General features: G+C 34.1%; 1 protein-coding gene across 16 annotated transcripts in view; it reads right to left on the reverse strand.

Annotated features, from left to right (window-relative positions):
* Positions 1-25981, reverse strand: part of ptprub (protein tyrosine phosphatase receptor type Ub) — a 454717-nt gene that overhangs the window by 57035 nt on the left and 371701 nt on the right. For 2 of the 16 annotated variants that reach the window (XM_087285288.1, XM_087285286.1), the window contains exons 14-20: positions 25341-25479; positions 21771-21800; positions 21394-21551; positions 15594-15781; positions 8131-8203; positions 7639-7715; positions 4425-4442 (exon numbers count right to left, since the gene is read on the reverse strand). In XM_087285288.1, the coding sequence (XP_087141414.1) occupies positions 4425-4442; positions 7639-7715; positions 8131-8203; positions 15594-15781; positions 21394-21551; positions 21771-21800; positions 25341-25479 (683 nt within the window). 16 annotated transcript variants of the gene reach the window in all.

The following is a 25981-nucleotide window of genomic DNA, read 5'->3' on the forward strand; positions in this document are numbered from 1 at the left end:
TTTTTTGTTCTGCTTAGAGGTAAAATAAGCTTGAAATACAGAGTGTGTTATATAAGCTGTGCATTGTGTACAATACAAAATGAAACACATAACTAAAGTGAAAAGTGAATGCAAGCTGAATGAATGTTAACTTAAGCTCTGCAATTGTCTGGTTTAGAAGCAAGAATCACAAATTAATGTGGATGACTTTAAATGGCATCTGTAAATATTCAAATCTAAACAGATTTAATAAATCTAAACATCTGTTTAAATATATAATAAAAAAATATGTAGACAGAAACAATAAATGATGAATAATTGACTGCCTTTGTGTGAATGATAAAGGTAATCTGGTTATTTTAAAATGTAGTATCTACTATTTATTGTAATTACGAGTACTTACTGTACTTTTTGGAATATGATGATATAATTCAAATTACATGTAGTCAGTTATTACCCAGCACTTATTATTTGCAGAGTGGTGCAACCATTTGTAACATAAATGTGCGAAGCATTTGGTTTTATCTACTTCTAGTTATTTAAGATGTGCAAAACAACTCCGTTATGTTGCTTGAGAAAGCAAACTGGTTTCTTATTAATTTAATATGTTTAAATTAATTATTGATTTTTACAGTTTACTGCACTTTATTATTGTTATGTTTATTTATTCACTGTGGCTGCATCAAAGGTTCACACATTTATTTCCACTCTACAAAATGAAATCCAGCTAACAAAGTATTTGATTATAGTAAATTTCATAGCAATTTAGCATTCCAGTCAAGTACAGTCATGTTTATGTATATGTGGCACTTTCTACTGTAGATTGCTTTAAAGCATGACTATGGTGTTGATTTTATATACAAATCAATTTCCTCAATAAGTTCAGTATTTATGTAAGTTTAGTATTTAAATTTTTTACTCACATCTGACAATCATAATCGAATTGAAAAAAAATTCCATATGAAAGAAGACAGAGCCTCAGATATGGTACATATAGTGTTAAAGGTTAAAGTATTGATGAATAATATATTTCTCTGGTCGTGTCTTGAGGAAGGCTAAATACAACACTGTTGGTGTTCCATTAGGCAAGTCATTTTGTCAGTGGGGATCAGTAAAGGTGAAAGTCCTAAACTCCTTGAAAGTCATTTTGCCTCTTTGGGATGGCACCACAATACAACTGTTTACTAGTAGAAAACAAGATTCAGAAGGGCAAACATGTCTGAAGTAGTGAACTTATATATAGGGCTACAAAGTTATTGATCGTTTAGCAGGTAAACATCAGTGAATATTAAGGGAATGGTTATCAACATCACGTAGGGGTGCACATACAGTTTAACTCTGCAGCCAGACCCTTCTCTATACTGTTTTTAGTCCAGTTCTCAAAGGAGTACCTGGAAAGTTGCTTGCTCTTCAAACTGTTCATAGCACTGCCGTCCTGCATGCTTATACATATTTTTGTAGATATATAACATGTATGGGGTTAGTCATGGCCTAAGGGCCAAGACACAGCAAGTCAACAGCAAGCTACTAGCACCAACAAAACCCAACTGTGATGTTGGCTCATGTTTGATCAAATCTGCACGTGAACACACCAAACGGATGAAAGCTGACTGAAACAAGATTTGTGGAACATACCAAACCAACTAGCCTGACCAACAGACTGACAAATCCCAATGGCCAGCTTTGTGTGTTCCAGCTCTAATGGTTAGAGAGTTGTACTTGTGATCCAAGTTGCAGGTTTGAGTCCTGGCAGGAATTGTAGGTGGTGGGAGTGAATAATCACCGCTCTCTTTCACCCTCAATACCAAGGCTGTTGTTGGTCCCTCGAGCAAGGCACCGAACAGTCAATGGCTGGCTATTGTTCAAGGTGTGTGTTCACGCTGTGTGTCTGCACTTTGATTGGGCTGGATTTGCCATACACAACTTTCCTTTTCGACTTTCCTTTCCTATCTTTAAATCTTTGAAATCTAAACATGAACTTGTATTTTAAACATGTGCATAGGCGTTGCTAGGGCATGCCGATTTCCACACAGAACCCGACACCCCTAAAAATGTAGCCATTAGTTCAGCAATACTGTGCAAGCATCAGTCCCCTTTAAATATCTCTATGGCTTCTCCACATGTTTCAGCATGATCTCCAATCCACAGACCAAAGCATTGAAAAGCAGAAATGGAGGATAAAATGTGTGTGTTTATCGATAGATTGTTATAATTTCTTCATATGCAGTTCTCTGTCAGTACAGTAGATACATTTTACAGAATGTTAAGAGAAAGTAATCGGTTTTCACTGTGTTCACCTATCCTCATACCACAGCTGTTCTCAGACAAAAAAGGAATCCCTTAATTCACAAGAACACATATTTTATAAGATGATCATGTCGTTATATTTAATAAAATCTTATCTTTGAATACAAAACATTACTAAACAATTTGTCCATACACCAACTTAATTTTCCATTCTTCCTCTGAGCTACGAGCCTATGTACTGTACATCCCACGCCACTTGACTCACATCCAAATTAATTAAATCAGAGGTCGTTTAAACTACATCTGAAGCCAACTGACAACATTGTTTACAAAATGAAAACTTTATATCATGAAAACAAGTGCTTTGCTTTATGCAGCCTATGATACACATTTTAACATGTTCGTAATAATTATCTTACCAATGATGTGTGAGAAAATTCATGATTTTTGGAGTAACTGGCAACCACAAGGTTTCAAAATGCCAACATCACTAGAAAATAGATTCTCTAGTGCAGAGATGCCCAAACAAGGGCCTGCGGGCCAAAGTTGGCTCATGGTAACCCTTGATTTGGCCCGTCAACCAATCAGAGAATAGATAAACAAATGATGAGGAAGGTTGGGGCGAATCTCTCAGAGATCTTAATTTTTAATTTTACATAACCTTTTGTTTGTCTGTTTGTTTGTTAAATTGCTGAGCTCCAAAAAAAAAAAAAAAAAAAAACTAAAACTAAAAACTAAAATAAAATGTTTAAATTAAATGTACATTTTTTAGAATTTATAAAGGGTCAAACCCTAAAACACTTTTTTTAAATGTTGACAAATATGTGTGGCACATTGCTAAAAACACATTTATAGGACAAATCTTTTACAGTTGAGAGAAAATGTATTCTTTTGACTATAAAATAAAATAAAATAAAATAACATTGTGGTTTTATTTGTCAGAAGTGCATTATAAACATTATAAAACAAAAATATATTATATTAATACAATAAAAAAAAAATTATATATATTTTTTTAAATATCAACAAATTCGGAAGTTACTCCAGCAACTTTAATGTAATACTGTTTGGTACAGAGTGGAGAAACTATGATGTCACCTTGTAGGCGAATCGGCTAGCTAAAATGGATCACATGATACAATCCTTTTAAGATTTTCCCATAGGCTTTTCGAAAATTTCAAATAATAAGCTTTGAGTTCAAACACTGTTTATTACACTTTTAGCACTTTTGGATTTTAAATGCAAAGGCAAAAACAAAAAAAAAAACCAACATTAGACCATTGACCAGGGGTCACCAATCTCAGTCCTGGAGGGCCGGTGTCCCAGCAGGGTTTAGCTCCAACTTGCCTCAACACAACTGCCTGGATGTTTCATGTATACCTATAAGACCTTGATTAGCTTGTTCAGGTGTGTTTGATTAGAGTTGGAGCTAAAATCTGTAGGTCACCGGCCCTCCAGGAACAAGTTTGGTGACCCCTGCTACAGACAGACTACAGTGACTTTGGGGCGCTGATTGATGATTCAGAGTTCCCCTACTCTATACTTAGCTTTGGCCCACCACCCTTAGTCCAGTTTGGATTTTGGCTTTTCATAGGTAAAAGTTTAAGCACCCCTGCTCGAGCATCATATCCAGTCCACTTTTTTAAATATAGCATGCACACCTGTATAACGGTTATGTGCACCCTTGAAAATTGGTGTGACGTGGGCTTTTTTAATGCTAATATGCAATTACAGATCAATGCTAGTTCAAAGGTGTTTACTCTGGTTCAAACTTCTAAAACAAAATCAAAACAAATTTAATTCTGGCATGATTGCATTCTAAATGCCACACTAGCATGCTCTAATTCACTTGAAGTATATCGGGGCCCTAAACCTGTGACTGAACCTTCTCTCCATCTTTATTTTTAAAAGAACAAGAACGAAAAGGTGAAAATAACTTTTTTCTCAAGTGGAAACTAGGTACCTGTTATAAATAAAGCAAAGAAACCTAACAGATGGAACATGAAAGTTTTATGCATCCACATTTAGGGATGAATATAAAAGAGTTATGTGTGTCACGGAGCCACTCTTTCTCATGTTTAAGTAATCCAAACAGAGCAAAGCCATGACACAATACGAGGAAGAAAAGAGAGCTTTCGGGGGGGAACAGAGGGAAAGAAAGCAGAGAGAAAGAAAAGAAAGAGCAGCGAAGTACTTACTTCCCTGTTTATCCGAATCTACAGGGTCCAAAGTCGAAGAGGTGGGGAAGGGGGGTAGAAAAAGACAAGACAGACTCTAGTTAATGAGAGGCTGAAGAGAGCTAGAGGATTAACAGATCACAGACAGAAAGAGTGAGAATTAGAAGAAGAAAGAAAGAGAGAGACTTGTGTTAGCCGACTAAGCTCTACGCCAGGGGACAGACACTTGAAATGGAGGCACATGTTTTGGATGTGGAGGTGGGCAAATCTGTGCAAACTAACCTTAAAAGTGTGATGTGTTAAATTTCTGTGCCTCTAGCATCATCAAACAGAAAAACGGCTGCTTTTAAACATACTTTCAAGACACTTCTCTCTGCTATTGGTTGCACAAACTGATAGCACCGCCCACTGGCTTACTCTATTGTTGCTGGGGCTGGTCGGAATGTTAAACAACAGTTTAAAAAGCGTTTTTACTTCTCTATAGTCTTTAACTGAATATAAATACACACTCCTCTTTTAAATGGCCTCATTTATTCTTGTGTAAGCTAGTTCCTTGCAAGTTACTTTTCTGGGTTGATTCAAGAGGTGTTCAAAATGAAAGGACAGCAATGAAAAGCGAGTAAACACATTAAACAACAGAGCAGCACTCACTTTAATATGCTCCCTAATAGCTTATACTTACTGCCTGGCTAACCAAAAACAGTAAAAAGAAGCATCCTTTCATTACCGGGCCTTTCTTGACTTTTTGTGCTTTTTCACTGAAGGTGAAAATAATATGGGAACAAAAATCTCTTCTTGTTAAAGGGACAGTTCAACCCAAAAATCAACCAAAAGCTTTTATAACCAATTATACTGTACATCATCATATTGTTTTAACAATGCAATCTCATGGCAATTTGTAACTTTATTTGTAAATTTATACTGTATAAAATCGTACGATCTCATTCGTACAATTTAGTTCGATTTTCTTATCCCCCAATGACGTTGGGTTTGGAGGCGGGGTTGGCTGTCACGCCTCCTTTTTAAAATCGTACATTTTCGTGTGACGGAACTCGTATGAATTTGCACGAATTAGCCACTAAACTGACAAAACGTGAAATAGTTACGCTGCCTCATGAGATCAGGCTGGGTTTTAAATATTTTCTTTTTCTGTTAAACACAAAAGAAGATATTTTGAAGAATGCTGGAAACATGCAGTGGTTGACTTCCATAAAAAGACAAATATGTTGAAATCAATACAGGTTTTCCAACAATCTTCATAATATCGTATTTGTGTTGCTAAACAGAAGAAAGAAACTATTTTGGACCAAGTGGATGGTGATAAAATGATGGCAGAATTTTTAATTTCTAAGTGAACTATCCCTTTAAATTGTCATATTCCTAGTTTTACTCCTATGTATTTTTTAATAATGAAACCACTGGAATTACAAGGTACAGTATATGATGAATACTAATAATAAATGACAAAAAATGTAAGCAAAATGCCCTATGTACAATAGTATTTACAGTATGACACAAACCTTTTTCAAATTGTTCATTGCTACTTACATTTACATTATTTCATTCAAAGTATTCAGCATAACCCATTAAATCCTTTGCTGTATCTAATACCCAAACTATCAAAGTGAGGAAATTGCAAGGAATTAAAGTTTAAAGTTCTCTTTTGAATGAAAGACTTTAAAATCTTCCTTAATCTATTCTTGTTAAAGGGATAGTTCAACCAAAAATCCACCAAAAGCTTTTAAAACCAATTATACTGTATAGCATCACATGGTTTTAAACTTTTGTGGGTTTCTTTTTCTGTTAAGCACAAAAGAAGATAATTTGAAGAAGGTTGGAAACAAGCAGTCAATGACATCCATAAAATAAGACTAATATGGAAATCAATGCATGTTTTTCCAACATTCTTCAAAATATCTTATTTGTGTTGATAAACAGAAGAAAGAAACACGTTTGGACTAAGCAGATGGTGAGAAAATGAAGGCAGAAATTTAAATTTCTAAGTGAACTATCCCTTTAAATTGTCAATGCCTAGTTTTCCTCCTGTTATTTGTTAATACTGAAGCCACTGGAATTCCAATGTACAATATATGACAAATATTGATAATAAAGATAAAATGTAAGCAAAATGCCTTACATACAATCGTATTTATGACTCAAAACTCTTAATTCTCTTCCCAGTTCTTTCAAATGGTTCATTGCTACAATGATTTACAGTATTTTATTTAAAATATTTAACATAAGCCAGCAAATCCTTTGCTGTATCCAATACCCAAACTATCAAGGTGAGGAAATTGCAAGAAATTAAAGTTTAAAGTCTTTTTTTTTTAATTAAAAACCTTTAAAATCATACCTAGAATCTGAACATACAGTAATATGAAAGTTAAAGCCATTTTGTTCATTATAGAAGGTCAAATGTTATGACCAGAAATAAAATAAAAATAAAAACTATAATGTATGCCCCAGCATAATTACAGTACATCTATGTCTCTTGACTTATGGCTACTCATTCTCTTCCTATTTCTTTCAAATTGCTAGGCATATTTGCAGAATTCCATTTGAAATGAACAACAAATCACTTACATCCAAGGTCCAAACAGTCAAGGTTAGGAAATCGCAAGGTTTTGTATCTACAATCTTTTTAAATCTATTAGATGGGATTGTTCAACCCGAAAATAGAAATTCTGCCAATTTCTCATTATTCTTTTTCTGAAAGTAATTATTTTTTATGCTGCAGAACAGCTGCACATGCATTCAAGGTCAATGATAATACAGATATAAATGTGTGGGTGAGTTTTGGCTTTAGAAAAGGTCCCATGAAGAGAAGATGGTCATGCCCAACCAGGTGCATTTTGGACCAGCTCTAGATAGCAGGTTGTTTCAGGAGGTATGGCTGACCATTTTTGCCCACATATCTCTTTCTTAAAGGGCAAATTGCACCCTAAAGTGGTCATAAAGCACTTGACAGGAATATATGCTTCACATCTGACCACATACTCTCCAAAATCTTTGGGAGGTCAGATATGTCAGAACAGAAATAACAAAATATTTAATCCTAACGACCAGAAAAGGGACTGTTAGTGGTCTAAAAAGTTTCTTTTAAAAGCGATATGATGATATGCTACATATATCAAGGTGTCAAATCTTCAAATATCGAACGAGCTGCAGGGGAGCTACATAATCACAAAAACAGTGTCAGTGTGTTGCTGAAGAGAATATGAGACTGCTGACTTACATCGATGTAATTGGCGTTGATATAGTCAGAGTTTGGATCACCGAGCAGCGGGTGCAGTTTCACCCTGTGACGGTCATCTGAAACACAAACACCATTTCATGAGCACACTCTGGGGTGAACACCTGCATCACTTTTGAAAAATCCAATAAAAGTCTGATTTCTATGCAAATTAGGTTTATAATAGCAAATGTCTTACTTTCCACACTAATTTTGTTACTTGGTAAAGCTGTTACCTTATTTACTAAAAATGCCTTTAGTGCTATAACAGTGCAGACAGTATGTGCAAACGAAATGAAAAGCTATCAACTGGTGTTTTTTTATTATTATTATTATTCCTAGTCAATTTCCCTGTTTCCCATTTTAGGAACATCAAAACTTAATATCACCAGCCATTCTGAGGTTTAGTATCCGTAAAACGGAGAATTATTTAAGGCATTACTCTCAAATCGTGACATTTTTATATTCATGCAAAGACTGAAAAAAGTGACTCACAACCCATTAGGGTATCATGCCTTCCCTTAGTTTTATCCTTCTTCTTATTGATATCCCAGCCATCAAAGAAGCTCTGCAAATATGTGATTAAATAAAAAGAAATAGAGAAAGAGAGACAGAGAGAGAAAAATAAATCATTTGTGTAAGTTCTGAGAGATCATCACAGTATCCTTAAACCTTGATGAAAACTAAATTTATTAAAACATTTTGGGGGAAAAACAGTCATTCAGAGCACTTTGCATTGTTTTGCAACCCCTAACATAGATTTTTGTGATATTACCTTAGGTTTAATCAAATATCAAATTAAATTCCAATTTTAAGGAAGATAAACATAATCTCATGCTTGTTTTTAACATAAAATAAAATATACTGGAGAACATTTACTCTTCATTTAATGCTTGCAACTAAATTATTTACTGAAGAAAAACAAAATGCTAAATTACACAGTGGAGTACAGGAAATGAAAAACAAAATGCTGACCACCCCATGATCAGCATCTGGTAGAAAAGAAAAATAATGGTGTAAGAAAGCAATAATAAAAATAATGAACCATGAAAGGAATAAGGATAGATACATTTATGTTCAGGAAAAAAAACAGCCTAATATTAATTACTTTATAAAAATAAAACCTTTTGGTTATATATGAATGGGAGAAAGAACATGAATGGATGGATGAATGGATGGATGGATGGATGGATGGATGGATGATGTATGAATAGAATGATAGTTGGAAGAAGAGAGTTTAAAAAAGGAATTGATGGATGGATTGGGTAAGAAAGAAGAGATGGGTAAGGAAAGAAGGAAGAATGGAAGGAAAGAGGGAGAGAGTAGACATTGACTGATGGATGGATGGATGTATGGATGTATGGATGGATGGATGGATGGATGAATAGAAAAAAGGACAGTAAGTGGACATAGATGGATGGATCGATGAATGGATGTATGGATGGAAAGGTTTGAAATATGGATAAAAGGATAGTTGGACGAATGTATTAAAAAAGTAATTGATGAAAGGAATAAGTAAAGAAGAAAATATAGGATAAGGAAGGAAGAACGGAAGGAAAGAAGGACAGTTAGTAGACATTGATGGATGGATGGACTGATGGATGGATGGATGGATGGATGGATGGATGGATGGATGGATGGATGGATGGACAAAAAGAAGGACAGTAAGTATACAAGGATGGGTGGAAATAAAAGAAGGAGAGTAAGTAGACATGGATGGATGATGGATGGATGGATGGATGGACAGTATAAAGAGAAGGATAGCTGAAAGAATAGAATAAAAATGAGGTAATTGATGAATTGAATGAGAAAGGAAGAGGAGATGGAAGAAGGCAGAAAAAATAATAGAAATCATCAAATATATGATGAATGGGTGGATGGAATGAAGGAAGAATGAAAAGACAAATGTATTTTAAGCAAATACAGCACAGTTTTGTGGACTCACAATATAAAGGCCCAATATTTCACCTTGCTAGTAGGACAGACCCTTCTCCCTCTTTTCCACTCTAGCTAAAATAAAGATCCTGTCAATAAGTGCTGATCAATGGACTGTACTCGCGCTCCGTGGGGAAATAAAGCTTATGAAACCCGGCCGTTACATTTTGTGTGCTCTCTCAAACTCTCTGTTTCTTCTTTTCCGCTTATGAAGCACAAAGACACTGACCTCGAACACACACACGCACGCAGTGTCACAACATCCACAAGAGTGTGTATTGATTTTTGAGCTGAATCTGTTTCACATTGGGGGGGAGAGTTTAATGAGTCCACAAGCTGAGCTCCGGAGAGGCAGGCCAGTGGCAGAGCTCTGATTGTGTGGAGGGATGTTTTGTCTCGTAGCTCTTTGGACAACAACAGATAGAGGAGAGTCAACAGTCCACATGAGTGCGGCGCTGAGAGGAGATGCTCAAGCGGCATTCTGAAGAGTCAAAATTAGCCACGGAGGAAGTAAGGGGAGGGATAGAGGGAGGAATAGACGCAGTGTTGTGCAGTGAAGCTAAGGGGCTTTATGACTTCTGCTTTCATCTCAATAACTGCTTCTCTGTAGTCCAAGGGGGAGTCACTAATTTTTGCACTAACTTTTGCACTAACTTTTGAATTCTGGGCCAAAACCGAATATTCTGGAAGCACTTGACTAAAAAACAAAATTACTTTGTAATAATAAATTTTTATTCACTCACTCACTATCCTTCGGCTTAGTCCCTGATTTATTAGGGATCAACCACATGTAGGGCTCAACCTGAAAGCCCTTTTAGTAATCAATCTCTTTGGGGTGTCAACCCCCTCTCGTTACCTTGAGCACATGCCCCTTGAAAGGGTTTTGCATGGCCCTGGGGGTCGCTACAGCGGAATGAACCGCCAGTGGATGCCCTTCATGCTGCAAACCAGCACTGGAAAACACCCATACACTCTTTCAATCACACACAAATTCATTAACTGTGCACAATTATAATATTAAAAAAATCATATAAACTCTCTTAGGGTGGTGCGGTGGCTCAGTGGGTAACACTGTCGCCTAAAAGCAAGAAGGTCGCTGGTTTAAGCCTCGGCTGGGTCAATTGGCATTTCTGTGTGGGGTTTGCATGTTCTCCTCGTGTTCGCGTGGGTTTCCTCCAGGTGCTCTAGTTTCCGCCACAGTCCAAACACATGAATTGTAGGTGAATTGGGTAAGCTAAATTGTTCGTAGTGCATGTGTGTGAATGAGTGTGTATAGGTGCTTCCCAGTGATGGGTTGCAGCTGGAAGAACATCCCCCAAATCATATCCATCCATTGCCCTTTGACTTTGAACCCAGGTTTACCCACTCAGATTAGCAGCATCGGAATGCTGGACTGCTGGATGCTTTTTAAAATATCTTCAAACTCAGCATTTTAGTCTCAATAAAGCAAAGCCAATTTTGTTTAAAAGTATCAGAACTGGAACCATGCTGTCAGTCAGTTCTTTTAAAGAGTTTATTTCTAAATTCTATGCATTATTAGTTTACATTGATTATTCCTTTAATGATTCTTTGGAACCACTATGGGAACAGGACTCAAGAGTTCTGCTTAATTCTGAAGATTGGTCCAAGATCTGTGATGGTATTTTTCCAAATGAACATCAATTTCCATGCATGAACACATTTTTTTTTTATTTTCCACAGAATTTATTTTACACCTTTTCGTCGGCATAAAATGTTCCCAGCTTGTTCCGACCTCTGTTTTAGGTGCAAAACTTTTTTTTTTTTTCAAACTTGCAGATTTTTTTTCATGTATTTTGGTCCTGTGTTAATATCCAACTATTTTGGAGAGAGGTTCTTTCTGCAGTTTCATTCTGCAAAAGTTTTATTTTCTCCCCCTCATGTTTCTTTTTTTTTTTTTTTCCTTTTTTGAATAACATTCTCAAAGACCTTTTTAACTCTGACCTCAAACCTCTGTTTATAACTTGGGCGGTGTTCTGCTCAACTGGGCAGTTTTGAATTTGATTGTGCCGGTAAAAAAAAGGGCATAGGTGGGTAAAATAAATTTAGGTGGCTTTGAAAGGTAACTTTTATATGCAACTTATTCAACAAAACATAACTGTGTGCATCTACTCCTTTCAGTTAGTAGTGACCAGAGCATAGTGCAAACCACGTAGGCCCACCCGCAAGAGGAGGGAAGGAAAGTTGTATCAAAATCTGATTCCCTGGACAAATATGACTCCCCTTTGTGTGCAAGCGCATCACACAGCGCCTGCAGTTAAACTCACATCGTTTATCATGACACTTTTATTGACCTTTTTTTCCACAATTGACATCAAGAACAAACTTTGCATTGTCTGATTGCATTGTCTGATTGAAAATTATCCTAATTATGTTCAATAGAATTTAAAATGCCAAATAGGCAGTTTTTTCTTTTATTTTTTCATTAAAACTAGGATTAGTTAAGGGTTCCCATTTCACCTATAGCGCATGTCTTTGGACGGTGGGGGAAACCAGTGCACCTTGTGAAAACCCACATGGACATGGTGAGAACATGCAAACCTCCTGGCTCAGGTGGAACTTGAACCAGCCACTTTCTTACTATGAAGCAACAGTGCTAACCACTGAGCCACCAAATAAATCATAAAATAATACAAGTTTGTATGACAGATTAATTTTGCAAAAGGAACGAGTATATTGCTGTACATACTGTAGAAATGTGGACTCAGATAAGTATATAAGAAAATAAGTGGAATATCCACATTATATTAAGCTATTTTGAACTTTGTGTCATAAACACAAGCTATTGCTAATGTGCTTTGGCTGGTGCAGCAACAAACTGCACTTGCACAATACAAACCGTCAAAAATTTATAGATTTCATGCTGCAATACTTTTCATGTCCGGTGAGAAAGCTGCGTCACTCCACACAGTGGCTGGTAAAAGCATCAAAACAGCCTTTTTTCTTCTCAAATTTTCATAATAATTTCCAGGGGCTAGACATTTTAAATCATCCCTACTTTTTACATAGCAATCTAAAAAGTTAACCAAGGTACATCACTACTCAAACGATTGAAGAGAGAACAATGATGTTTTCGGAAAATCTCCGAATTGGTTTTTTCAAATCTTTTTTCACCATGGCTCCTGTACTGTAGATGGCATACTTACAACAGGAACAATGTAAAAATAAGTGTTACCCAGAAATCTTTCAGAAACAATAGTTGGCTATTGGTCAAAACTAGCTGAAACGTGGCGCAGACTTTATGCTGTTGAGTCAAATGTCAGGCTATGCTAGACTAGGTTGAGGTCAAGCTGGTTTGGCTGGTTGATGAGCAGCAAACAAGCTGCCATGTTTTAAAATCCATCTGACAATCTCAAGCTGAAATGAGCAGCTTTACTTCACCAGGGCACGACAGCAGTGTGAGGATGTCATATTGTTGAGAGGCGATAAGATGTCTGGAGTGTGTGCTCGAGCATAAACATGCATCTCTGCATTAATGGTGTGTTTCGTGTGGAGGATTCAGTGCTGAAGTTGTTTTGACAAGGCCTGTAGACGGTGAGTTCTGGAAGCTGGAGATCTGTTCACGCCGACGGTCCCTCTCCACTGTGGCACTGCTAACAACACTAAAGCCCAAGCATATTCTGACTTCTTTGAATGAACCAGAAAATCTGTGAGGGCAGCTGTGAAAGATTTATATTATTATGGCGGAAACCTCTTGCTCAACCGTTTTCAAAGAGGTGCTATTAAAGCCTGACTAATAGAAGCCTATAGGGTAGATGCGGTTTCCTCTGAAATAAAACTCTAAATCAGCAAACCGCTATTTACAGTAAGCATCTTTTTAACAACAGGAATAGTTACGTCAATATCTCAATTACTGGCATCTGTAAAAGTGCTTATACAGTAAATTGAATTTTACTTTTATTATAAATACCTCATTCTCTTGATGTTCTGTTTGCTTAAAGGGGACCTAATATGCAAAAATCACTTTTATTTGATATTTTATTTTTATAGTTTAAACACAATTGTGTGGCAAAGCGTGTGAATTTAGCCTCTAAATAATTAGTTAAATCTGATTCTTAATCACACTTCCTAAAAACAGTCTGCAAAAAAACTTGGATTGACATTCTTCCTTTGTACGTGTCATCAGAGTGGGAAAGCCCTGGCCATTAATGATGATCTCTCTCTCAGCCCTGAGTAAGAAGCAGCTGTATTTTGAGCTGAAATTTCACATACACACTCTAGAGATATCAGAGACTGGTAAAAAGCGCATATAATTGGTCACTTTTTAGTATGCAGTAAAGATTGGTAAAAATTGTTAAATACCAGCTTTAAAGGGTATTTAAACACCAGTCAGCCCTTGTCAGTGACATTTATATAGTACACCAAATAAAATAAATAAATAAATAAATCAATAGCTAGCAGAAATCACCAGTTCCTATCCGTCTAGCTGGCGTTATGTAATTTTTGGTAGGAAGAGAGCAGGTTTACATCAGCCAAGAAGTTAAGACATATTTCAGGTTTCCAGGCTGAGAGTTATAGAGGAAGAAATAACTTGGGGATTTGACAAAGCATGCAGTAGCAAATAAAAAAGATATCCTTGAGCAAAACTGTAAATCCTTTCCTAGGTTTACCAGGTTTTACATGTCTAAAATAAAATAAAATAAAATAAAATAAAATAAAATAAAATAAAATAAAATAAAATAAAATAAAATAAAAAAATAAAATAAAAACTAACTCAATTAAAAACAAATAAAATAAATAAATATGAAATCAAATAAAAATATAAAAATAAAAATAAAAATAAAAAAATGAAAATGAAAAATAAATTAAATAAAAAATATATGAAATAAATTAAAATATAATAAAGTAATAAAATAAAAATTTATGTAATAAACTAAAATAATAAAATTCAATTCAATTAAAGGAAAAAAATGAATACAACTGATTAATTAAATAATAAAATCAAAATATATACTTAACAAAATTTAATTCAGGTAAAAAAAAATCTATAAATCAAAAACACAAATTAAATAAAATAAATAAATAATTATTATATATATAGTTGAAGTCAGAATTATTAGCCCTCTTCGATTTTTTTTCTTCTTTTTTAAATATTTTTCAAATGGTCTTTAACAGGGCAAGGAAATTTTCACAGTATGTCTGATAAAAAAATATTTTTTTCAAATAAGAAAAGTCCTATTTGTTTTATTTCAGCTAGAAAAAAAGCAGTTTTGAATTTTTTATGAAACATTTTAGGGACAAAATTATTAGCCTCTTTAAGCTATATTTTGTCTCGATAATCTACTGAACAAACCACTGTTTTAGAATCACTTGTCTAATTACCCTAACCTGCCTAGTTAAATTAATTAACCTAGTTAGACCTTTAAATGTCACTTTAAGCTGTATAGAAGTGTCTTGAAAAATATCTAGTAAAATGTTATTTACAGTCATTATGGTAAAGATAAAATAAATCAGTTATTAGAAATAAGTTATTAAAATTATTATGTTTAGAAATGTGTTGAAAAAAATATATAATATAATTATATTTATATTATATTATATTATATTATATTATATTATATTATATTATATTATATTATATTATATTATATTATATTATATTATATTATAATTTAGGGGGGCTAATAATTCTGACTTTAACTATATATATATATATATATATATATATATATATATATATATATATATATATATATATATATATATATATATATATATATATATTAAATAAAATTAAGTAAAAAATAAAATAAAATAAAGTAAAATTATTATATTATAATAATATATTATAAAATATTATTATATTATAATTTATAAAATTTCATTAAATAAAAAATATTAATAATAAAACAAACTGGTCAGTTCAAATACTGCAAGCCAAAAAATGAAAAATAAAATAAGCCTGTGTGATTCAAGGTATGATTACACAGTTTGTGAATGTATGGTTCACATATTGCAAGTCAACATAAATATATAAATAAAAAATAATAAATAATAAAACCTACCTCATACTCCTGTTTAAATCCATAACCTTCAGCTGTTTTCATCTGGTTGATGTGCTGTAACAGATCAGCCACACGCACAGCTGGGTGAAGCTGACCCGTGTGATAAGGAGATCCTTTACGGCCACACTGACGCCTAGGTGACCCCCCCAGCAGACTGCTGGACTCATTCATGGAGCTCCGTGGATCGCCTTTAACAGAAATGAATGTTACATCTTTCGAAATGCATCTTTCATATAACCATACACAACCAACACCTTCAAAATGAAATACATATAAAACAACAAAGCTTCACACAATAACCCAAATGTATTTTCATAATAAATAACAAAACATTTATAATGAAGTCAATCTGAGAATTACCATCCTCTTTATAGTACTTCATCTTCAGTGTTTATAATTGGTATTCAAAAATAAGATCAGGGAGTAATTATGAATTCATGACTACGGCTGTGTATTCAAATAAATTAGCAGTCTGCTATTCATTTCTCAACGGAAATAGAAAAGGAGAAACCCAGACGGCGCATTCCATGCAGTAGACTCCTTGAATCTGGCAAGACGGCTCTGAGATGTGCCATTAAAACTTCATCTTGATCAAGAGATCTCTGTCTTTGAGACATCAACTATTCAGTGCCTGCAGAGTCAGATACCTTTGAATCGCATATTATTAGCATTTTCTCATCTTTTATTTTTCAGAATTTCTTCCAAATATTCCATCCGTCCACTCAATTTCTCACAGGTTTCTGGATTTATCTTTCTATTAGGATTTATATTTTTATGTCAGACGAGAATAGCTGTTATAGTAAGACTCATGCGAAAATGTGGCCAGCGCTACATTTAATATTTAAGAGCTGTGAAAGACTGAACGATTAAGGAGGAACTGTGGCTTTGATGAAGCTTTCGCACTGACTACAAATGAGGACAAATTAACAGGAGGTGACCTAGTAAGTCCCTGAGCTTGGCTTTAATTGTGTACGTGACTGAAAATCTGCAGCCGCTCATTTGCACTTTTTATTTTTACTGTTAGCACGTCATGCTGTTGTTTTTTAGCACCTGTGAGTGTGAGGGAAATGTTTTTGTACAGTAAAAAAGATTCTATTATTCTCCTGCCTTCTTACATTTTTTCTAGCTGCAAATAATTTCTTTCAACAATTTATTCAAGTGTGCTGGATTAAGGCTAATGCATTTTATGGAATAGTTCCCCTAAAAATAGAAATTTTGGCAAGATTTGAACAATTTCAATTTAATCTGAAAAAAATGCTATTTTTTCTTCAGTGTCTTTTACTTTCAAAATAAATTTTAAAAAAGCATATGAAGTTAAGTCTATTTTTTTCTTTTTTTTTTTTGCAAAGAACAGACTAATGTTTAGTTATGAATAAAATAAAATAAAATAAAATAAAATAAAATAAAATTAAATTAAATAAAAAAATATATATAAAATAAAATAAAATAAAATAAAATAAAATAAAATAAAATAAAATAAAATAAAATAAAATAAAATAAAATAAAATTAAATTAAATAATTTCTTACTGAATCCACTTTTATGAAAGCTAGTTTTCAATGCATTTTCAATACAAAACGTTCAATGAACTGTTCAATACTGCTTTAAATTTTATGTTTAAGGTGTCTGGGTTAGTTTAATTCTATTTATTTAGGACGAAATAAATAAATAAATAAATAATAAATACATTTAAAAAATATTTTTATTTACAATTTGTTTCACATTTCATGCATTATTACACATTTTAAACAATATTTACAGAAGGTTACTACTAAAATATATTCAGTGTAAGTAAAGCTTTTCTTACACTTCTCAATCATGTCAGGCATATTAAGTATTATTAACATACATTAAGTGCAGTGCACCCAGGAATTATTCATACCGCTTCACTTTTTTCACAGTTTTTTAAGGTTACAATCTTCTTCCAAAATAAATTAAAATACTTTATTTCCACAAAATTCTGCACACAATACCCTATAATGAATATGTGATTTTTTTTAATTGTTGCAAATTTAAAAAAAAAAAAAAAAAAAAAAAAAAACGCTGGATAATCCCATGTACAGAAGTATTCACAGCCTTTGCTTAATACTTTGTTGATGAACCTTTGGCTGCAATTACAGCCTTAAGTGTTTTTATATGATGCCACAAGCTTGGCACACCTGTCTTTGAAAATGTATGCTCATTCATCTTTGCAGTACCTCTCAAGCTCTATCAGGTTGGATGGGAAGCGACGGTGTACAACCATTTCCAGATCTCTCCAGAGATGTTCAATAGGATTTAGGTCAGGGCTCTGGCTGGGACACTCAAGGACATTCACAGAGTTTTTGTTTTCGGTGCCTGGTTTTCTCCAAACGTAATGCCTGGCATTCACTCCAAAGAGTTAAATTTTAGTCTCATCAGACCAAAGAATTTTGTTTCTTATGCTGTGAGAGTGCTTCAGGTGCCTTTTGGTAAATTCCAAGCGGGGAGTCTCTTCCGTCTGCCCACCCTACCATACAGGCCTGATTGGTGGATTGCAGCACTGATGGTTTTGCTTCTGTAAGGTTCTCCTTTTTTTAAGAAGAACGCTGGAGCTCAAACAGAGTGACCATCGGGTTATTAATCACCTCCCCGACAAAGGCCCTTAGACTTAGGTTGCCGGCCAGCTCTAGGAAGAGTCCAGGTGGTTTTAAACATCTTCCACTTATGGATGATAGAGGCCACTGTGCTCACTGGAACTTTCAGAGCAGCAGAAATACTTCTGTAACCTTCCCCAGTCTTGTGCCTCGAGACAATTCTGTCTCTGAGGTCTACAGACAATGCCATTGTCTTCATGCTCGGTTTGTGCTTTGACATGCACTGTCAATCCTGAGACCTTATATAGACAGGTGTATGCCTTTTCAAATCATGTTCAACCACCTGAATTGACCACATGTAACCTCCAATTAAGCTGCTGAAACATCTCAAGACTGATCAGTGGAAATAGAATGTACCTAAGCTCAATATAGAGCTTCACGACAAAGGTGGGAAAACCTGTGTACATGAGATGTTTCAGCTTTTTTATTTTTAATAAATTTCCAACATTGATTTTTTTTTCACATGATCATTATGAGGTATTGTGTGTATACTATAAATGTGAAGCATTTGTCAGCAAGACATTTTTTATCATATAAAAATACTCTTTAATATATATATATATATATATATATATATATATATATATATATATATATATATATATATATATATATATATATAAAACAGACTATATAAAGGACAAAATAACATTATTTCACCCATAAAATGTTTTTGGTAGAGAACGCGTGGCACCAAAACGCTTACCCAGAAAAAAATATGTCTATCTGAAGTTATTTTTGTTGTTGCTGTTGCAAGGAAGTTAAACTTAAACTTTAGTTCTAAAGTTTAGTTTGTTATTCACTGATAATATGTTAACCACTGTGACTGAATAACTGAATCATTGAGCTGAATCAGAATCCCTGATGATTCAGATTGGTCTTGTAAACTAAGTCAACTAAAAAGATCTCAATAAATAATTATTTTCTAATTTCTTTTCTCATTTCTTCTCCTTTTTTAGTGAAAAGGTTGGTCTATTTTGCTCCGTTGACACCATGTCATAATTATAGTAATTTTTATGACAACACATGACAGTATCCTCATATTTTGTATTATGTGTTTTTGAAGCATAATGGCCAAAGCCTAAATTAATCTCTGGTAGTCAAGTTGTACAGCAGTTTACAAGATCTAATTTTACAATAATCCAAACATCATCTTTTACTAGTCAGACTCTCATAATTACCACAATTCTGACATGGTATAAATGCAACATCTCACAAAAAAAAAAAAAAAAAAAAAAAATCAAATGGCTTCAGAAGATTTTTTTATCTCGCTTTTATGGTTTCTGGTGTCATTTTAGAGCTTGACAGTCCCAGTCCTCATTCACTTTTCTTTCAAGTGATATTCTTTAAAAATCCTCCTTTTATGTTTCATAGAAGAAAGTAACTCAGAAGTGTTTGGAACAACATGAGGGTGAGTAAATGATGACAGAAATGACATTTTTTGAGTGAATTATTCCTTCAACATTTTAACTCTTCAGACCAACCCCAGTTCTCATCAAGCAAATCAGCATTAACTCAAAAAAGCATTTTTAATAAAGCTATTAGCTTACACTTCTAAAAAGCAAAGATGTCAGAAAGAACAATAAAACTACTTCACAGTGAGCTCCCCGGAGAAATGTTCAGTGTAAAGCACCTTTTGTTGTATAAAAAAGTTCTATGGATCTTAAAGGGACAGTTCACCCAAAATAAAAATTCTGTCATTATTTACTCACCCTTTACTTGTTTCATACCTTTATAAGTTTCTATCTTCAGGTGAATGCAATAAACAAACAAAATAAATAAATAAATGAATGAATAAATACTTTTGAAAACACTTTTCGGCTTTCTTCCAAATATCTGCTTTGGTGTTAAATGAAGAAATAAACTCACAAAGGTTTAAAGCCACCTGAGGGTGAGTAAATAGTGAGTACATTTGCATGAATATACTGTTATTAACTGCTTACTATCGCATCATTCCAATCCACTTAGACCTTTTGTTCATCTTCGGAACACAAATTAAGATATTTTGGATGAAATTTGAAAGGATTTACAGTGGTCGACAACAAACATTTTGGTGCTTTATTGCCCCCTCTTACTCCGGTCGATGATGTCGCCAACCAATTAGGCTAACAGAGAATATTTGCTTGATAGAAAGATGACTGAGGGATTGGGGTTATTTCTAAAGCAGGATTCCTCATGACCATACCTCGAGAAGTACATGTTAAGATGCAATCACTTTAATTCTGATGCTGTGCTCAAAAAATACTTCAGTAATTACTACTATAAGTACTACAATGTTTTAGAACTACATTAAAAATTAGATTTAAGCTTTATATAAGTGTCTTGAAAAAAAAAAAAAAAATAAAAAAATATATATATATATATATATATATATATGGTTTACTGTAGTACAAACTTGAGTACATTATGGTAATTACTATTATTAGAAGATAGTTACTAATGATACTACATTATGTAGAGTAGCTTATTAATGAAGAGTTGTAAATATATGTATACATTATAATGCTTATTCCTAAACATTTCCTTTTACTTTAAGTTACTATAGTTTTTTTAATGTGTAATATGTTGTTTTTACTGTTATATACTACAATATACTATAGGTTTCTGTGTATTGATTACTACAGGATATGATTGTCTTGGATTTAAGTTGCTTCAATTTAAAAATGAAATTTGCAAAATATAGCTTAGATGTACTCAAGCTACTTTTGTAGCTAATAGCTTGTGGCTTGCCCAACACTGCATAGTAAATGTGCACTCATGACATGACATGACAAGCAAACTTTTTTGCTGATTGTCACTTATTGTTTGAAAAAGCAACCTTTTATGGTGCACAAAAGAGTTCTTGGAGCTTCATATGACTACAGACTACTTCTGATCTGATATCTTAATACCATTGCTGATACCAACTACTTAAGTAACATGGAATGATATTACAATGTTCTTGGCTCCCTTTCTGGACTTGATTTTAGATTTGATCTAAAATATACTCATTTGTGTTTCAAAGATGAAACGAAGGCTTCAGGGCATTGGATTGACATGAGCATGAGAATTTAATAACAGAGTTTTTATTTTTTAGCCACTAACCCTTTAATAAGCCATCAACGACAATACTTTTCTAAAATTTTTAATATCCAAGTTGAGAGGTGTGTGTGTGTGTGTAAGTGTGAGGGTGGTGTCACATCTTACTGCGAGTGCTGCATGTATGGGTGTCCATAAATGACAAGGCCATCCTCTCGTCCTCCTGCAGAGTGCTCTGATCAGTGAAACTGCGCTCCATGGAGCCCATCATATTACTCTTCTCCTGCCTGTACGTAATGGGGGTCTTATTCATGTTCCCCGGCTTCCTACTGAGGAGACAGAGAGAAGAGGCCAAGGAGAGAAGAAGGAGAGGTAGAGAAATGGAACGTGAAGGAAACGAGAGAGAGAGAGAGATGGGGTGAGTTAGAAGAGTTGGTGAGAGAGAAAGAGAAGATCATCATTCCGCTGCAACCCCCTTCTCGAAAAAAGCGCACACAAAAAAGCCATGAGAAATGATGATGTGCAATGGAGAAAAAGCCACTTACGGATAATAAGAGTATGAGTAGTAATCCCTTCTGGAGAGAGAGAGAGAGAAAATAAAAGAGAAAAAAAGAGAACAAGAAGAAGAAGGGACATGAGATGCAAGCACCGGCAAAGCTCTGATTAGAGTGAAAAATGGCAAGCCGTCAGCAGCTTGCATTTGCCACGCGAGTAATGGGATGCATGCAGATACGCACAAAACCTCAGCCAGAGCGGGAAATGGCGGACTAATCAAATATGTCGTCTTGTTGCTTTTAACGAGTTAAACAAAGTGGCCTGCTGAGAGGGACTTTTATATTCGCTCTCCGCAGTCGCAACTTCGGCGGGCGCAATCTAACCCAATATCTGCTAAATTGTCCAATGAAACGCTTGGCGAACACTTCCATCTGCATTCGCATTACAATCGCTCTTCAGCTCCATTTTGGGTGCATTTGGATTAAATGGCTTAAGTTTTTTTTTTCTGTTTTACACAAAGGCCCGGTATATTTCTCTCTTTCCATTTGAGCGGGAAAGACTCCCATAGCTAGCTGAAGTAGCATTTCTTTGATACTCTATCTCTGGCTAATGGCTGCACTGAGGGTTTGCTGCACTTAAACGTTTAGCTTATATAAACGTCCCCCTCCCCCTATATGCTAGAAGATGGAAAAGAGAGGCTGAAGAGTGTTCTGATCATTTTTCATTAAAAATCTAAAAAAAGTTAGCCATAATATTTAGGCTAGGACTATGTAAGATTGGTCAAGCTAGTTGGTTTTTGGTAGTGTTGGAGACGGATCCCTTCCTGCTTAAAAAAAAGGTGCTCATTCAAGCATAAACTACAAATCAAGAATTTGAAGTACCAACAATTTTTCCTTTTTAAAAGTTTTTTTTTTTACGTTTTCTTATGCTTACCTAGGCAGCAATGTGCTAAATAAATAAATGAATAAATAAATAAATAAATATTTGAAATTCCTTACATTAATATAGAGCTTTTTTGGACACTTAAAGTGCTTTACACATTTACACACCCAGGAGCAGGTTTATTTCATATAAATAGGATTAGATTGGGTCTTCTCAAGCAAAGGAGATACTGAAAGTAAACCGAATGCTGATATTTTCTTACAGAACTAACCTACACAGCAGGTTATATACACTTTGGAAAATAGTAAAATAGTAGAAAAATGTCTATACATTTATAATTTATGTTAATTAATATTAATTTATATTATTTAATAACTTATAATATTTATGCTTATATACAGTTGAAGTCAGAATTATTAGCTCCTCTGAATTATTAGCCCGCATGTTTATTTTTTTCCCCATTTCTGTATAACGGGGAGAAGATTTTTTCACCACATTTCTAAACATAATAGTTTTATTAACTAATTTCTAAAGTCTGAATTTTTTTTTTTGCCATGATGACAGTAAGTAATATTTTACTAGATATTTGTTTAAGATGCTTCTATACAGCTTAAGTTGACATTTAAAGGCTTAATTAGGTTAGTTAGATTAACTAGTCAAGTAAAATATTTAAAAAATTGAACAAAATTGAAAGGAGGGGGGCTAATAATTCTGACTTCAACTGTAAAAACGGGGTGGTTCTCCCCAAGGAGATCAAACAGAACATTTATTAATATGAACTTTTTAGATACAAACGCGTAGTATTTTAAGGTACCAAACCAGCTTTACAATTTATTTGTGATAATAGACATGCAGAATTTTCAACAGGTTTTTGTTTGGTTGTTTGTTTGTTTATTTTTTTAAGGAATAATAATTTATACAGTTTTGACAGCTAATACGACAGCGATTTGATGCTAAGTTGCAGGCACGTTTACCAATATCAAAATGCTTTTTTTAATGCAAAATTAATAAAAATTTGTCGATTCTAAGGCCTAGGGTACTATAATAAATAAAATGTAATGCTCTTAAATGTAAACTAAATAAATTGCTAAACTCTTGCTTACTCTTGACAGACAAAAGTGTATAAAACAAGCAGCTTACAACAGAGGTGTAAAGTTTTTTAAGTTATTTTTGCTCACATGGATAATTGAATATTAATCAGATCATGTCATTGTGCTGTTGTGCCGTCAGCCAAATGTTGCATTGCTGATCTTGATTTTAAGGATTGATAGATCTGTCCTTCACAACACACGTAGCGCTCTCAAATCAGTTTATCCAGACATTTTAATCTGATTCGCAAATTTGTTTGAAGAACCAAATTAGCCAGAGATCAGTTATCAAGATTAAAAGATCCAGGATCTGTCAAATCATCGTAGATTATTTAAGCGAGGTACAAAGAACAGACCACAGTACTGTAATACTGTGGACCATAAGGGTCCAACAGGTCAGTCACTTAAATCAGATTTTTAAAAATATATATACGAATTTTAATTATTACAAAAATAAAACTCTTATAATTATATATATATATATACGATTATTAATATGAATTATCTGCTTATCTTGCATCCCCACCATCACCAAAAAACCAGCCACCATCTTACAAAACAGATGAATGCTTAAAACAGCAGTCTCCAGACAATCACTATTCATGCATGGGAGAAATTCTTAAGAAAGAAAAAAATCAGATGGTGAATGATCTTTATCAGCTTTTAAAGATGAATCTGTGAGATGACCATTGCGTAGATTCATCTTCAGTTATCTGTGCTGTTTGAGGAACGAGAGGCTAACGTCTCTCATTTGCCACTGGATCTGATGACCTTTTGAGAACCAAAGGCTAATTATCTCTGAAAGCGCACTTTCTCCATCCCAATTATTGGCTCATTTCTGGTTCAGGGCGGCAGCGGGCAGGGCCTAATTAAGTGAGTAATTGAATTGCATTTCCCTTTAATTAAATATTTCACACTCAGATAATCTCAGAAGATGAAAACCCCTGGCAATCTCTTCGCTGATGCACGTGAGAATGAAGGGGAGAACACCTGAGTGCCTTTTGACTGAGCTCAATAATCAAAGTCATAAACCACAATGGGTAAGTTTAAGTTAGTCATAGCTGAATGCACACTATAGCCCCGTCCCTCAGAAACAGATTAAGTCTCATTTAAACAGAAAATTTAAAAGAAATATGTAAAAATGGAACATTGGATCACAACTATCAGTGTCTAAATCTGAAGCAGAACATACTGTGCCGTGGCTAATGCCTCAAATGTGTTTGGACAGTCAAGTCACAAGAATATAATTTTATTTGATAAAAAAATATTAATAATAATAGAAATCAATCAATCAATCAATCAATCAGTTTCTCTGGATTTACAATGACTTATTATGTGTTTGAGTAAAACAAGTATAAGGAAGAAATTCAGAAGAAATTTCATTAGACCTTTGCAGAATAAAACTAATATTAACGTTTCATTAAAACACATACCTAAAATATTATAATATTAAATCCAGAACATCTGGAGAAACTGAGAATTTACATATGGTCTCTTGGTTTTATTTCCCATACATGTAGCTGTGTATAAACTAAACATATTACTTAATGACAATTAAATATTTAAATGTGATTTGAGTGTCCAAATCCATTTGCATTACAGAGGTAAGACTTAAAGCAAAGCATGCTGTTGTTCACTCTGTGAACTTACCCTTTTTTAATGATTATGATAATTGCTCCCAGCAGTAGTATCAGGACCACCAGTCCACCAGCACACACTCCCAGGATGAGTCCCATCTCCTCTGACCGCTGAGTGACCTCCAGAGCTCGCTGATGGTCTTTACAAGCAGCTGGAGAAAACGCAAACATACAAAAGTGTGTAAGAACATTTGCAAATATAGAAAAAGCTAACCCTAGTTTAGTCACTATGATTCTTAATTGATTGGTTGGTCGATTGATTGACTAGTGTGTTGATTGGCTGACTGATTCATTGGTTGGTTGACTGTCCAACTGATTGATTGATTGACTGCCCAACTGATTGATTGATTGATTTGTTGATTGGTTGACTGATTTGTTGGTTGATTGACTGCCAAACTGACTGGTTGATTGATTGATTGATTGGTCGATTGATTGATTGATCGATTGATTGATTGATTTGTTCATTTGTCAATTGTTTGATTGACTGGCAAGGTATTGACTATGATTGACTGATTGACCAACATATTGAGTGACAGATTGATTGATCAATTTGTTCATTTGTCAATTGTTTGATTGATTGACTGACCAACTGATTGATTGCTAATTTGATTGATTGGCCAATTTATCAACTTACTGATTGCCAAATTGATTGAC

The sequence above is a fragment of the Danio rerio genome, chromosome 16, assembly GCF_052040795.2.
Source record: "Danio rerio strain M-AB ecotype USA chromosome 16, GRCz13ab, whole genome shotgun sequence".
Taxonomy (NCBI): Eukaryota; Metazoa; Chordata; class Actinopteri; order Cypriniformes; family Danionidae; genus Danio; species Danio rerio.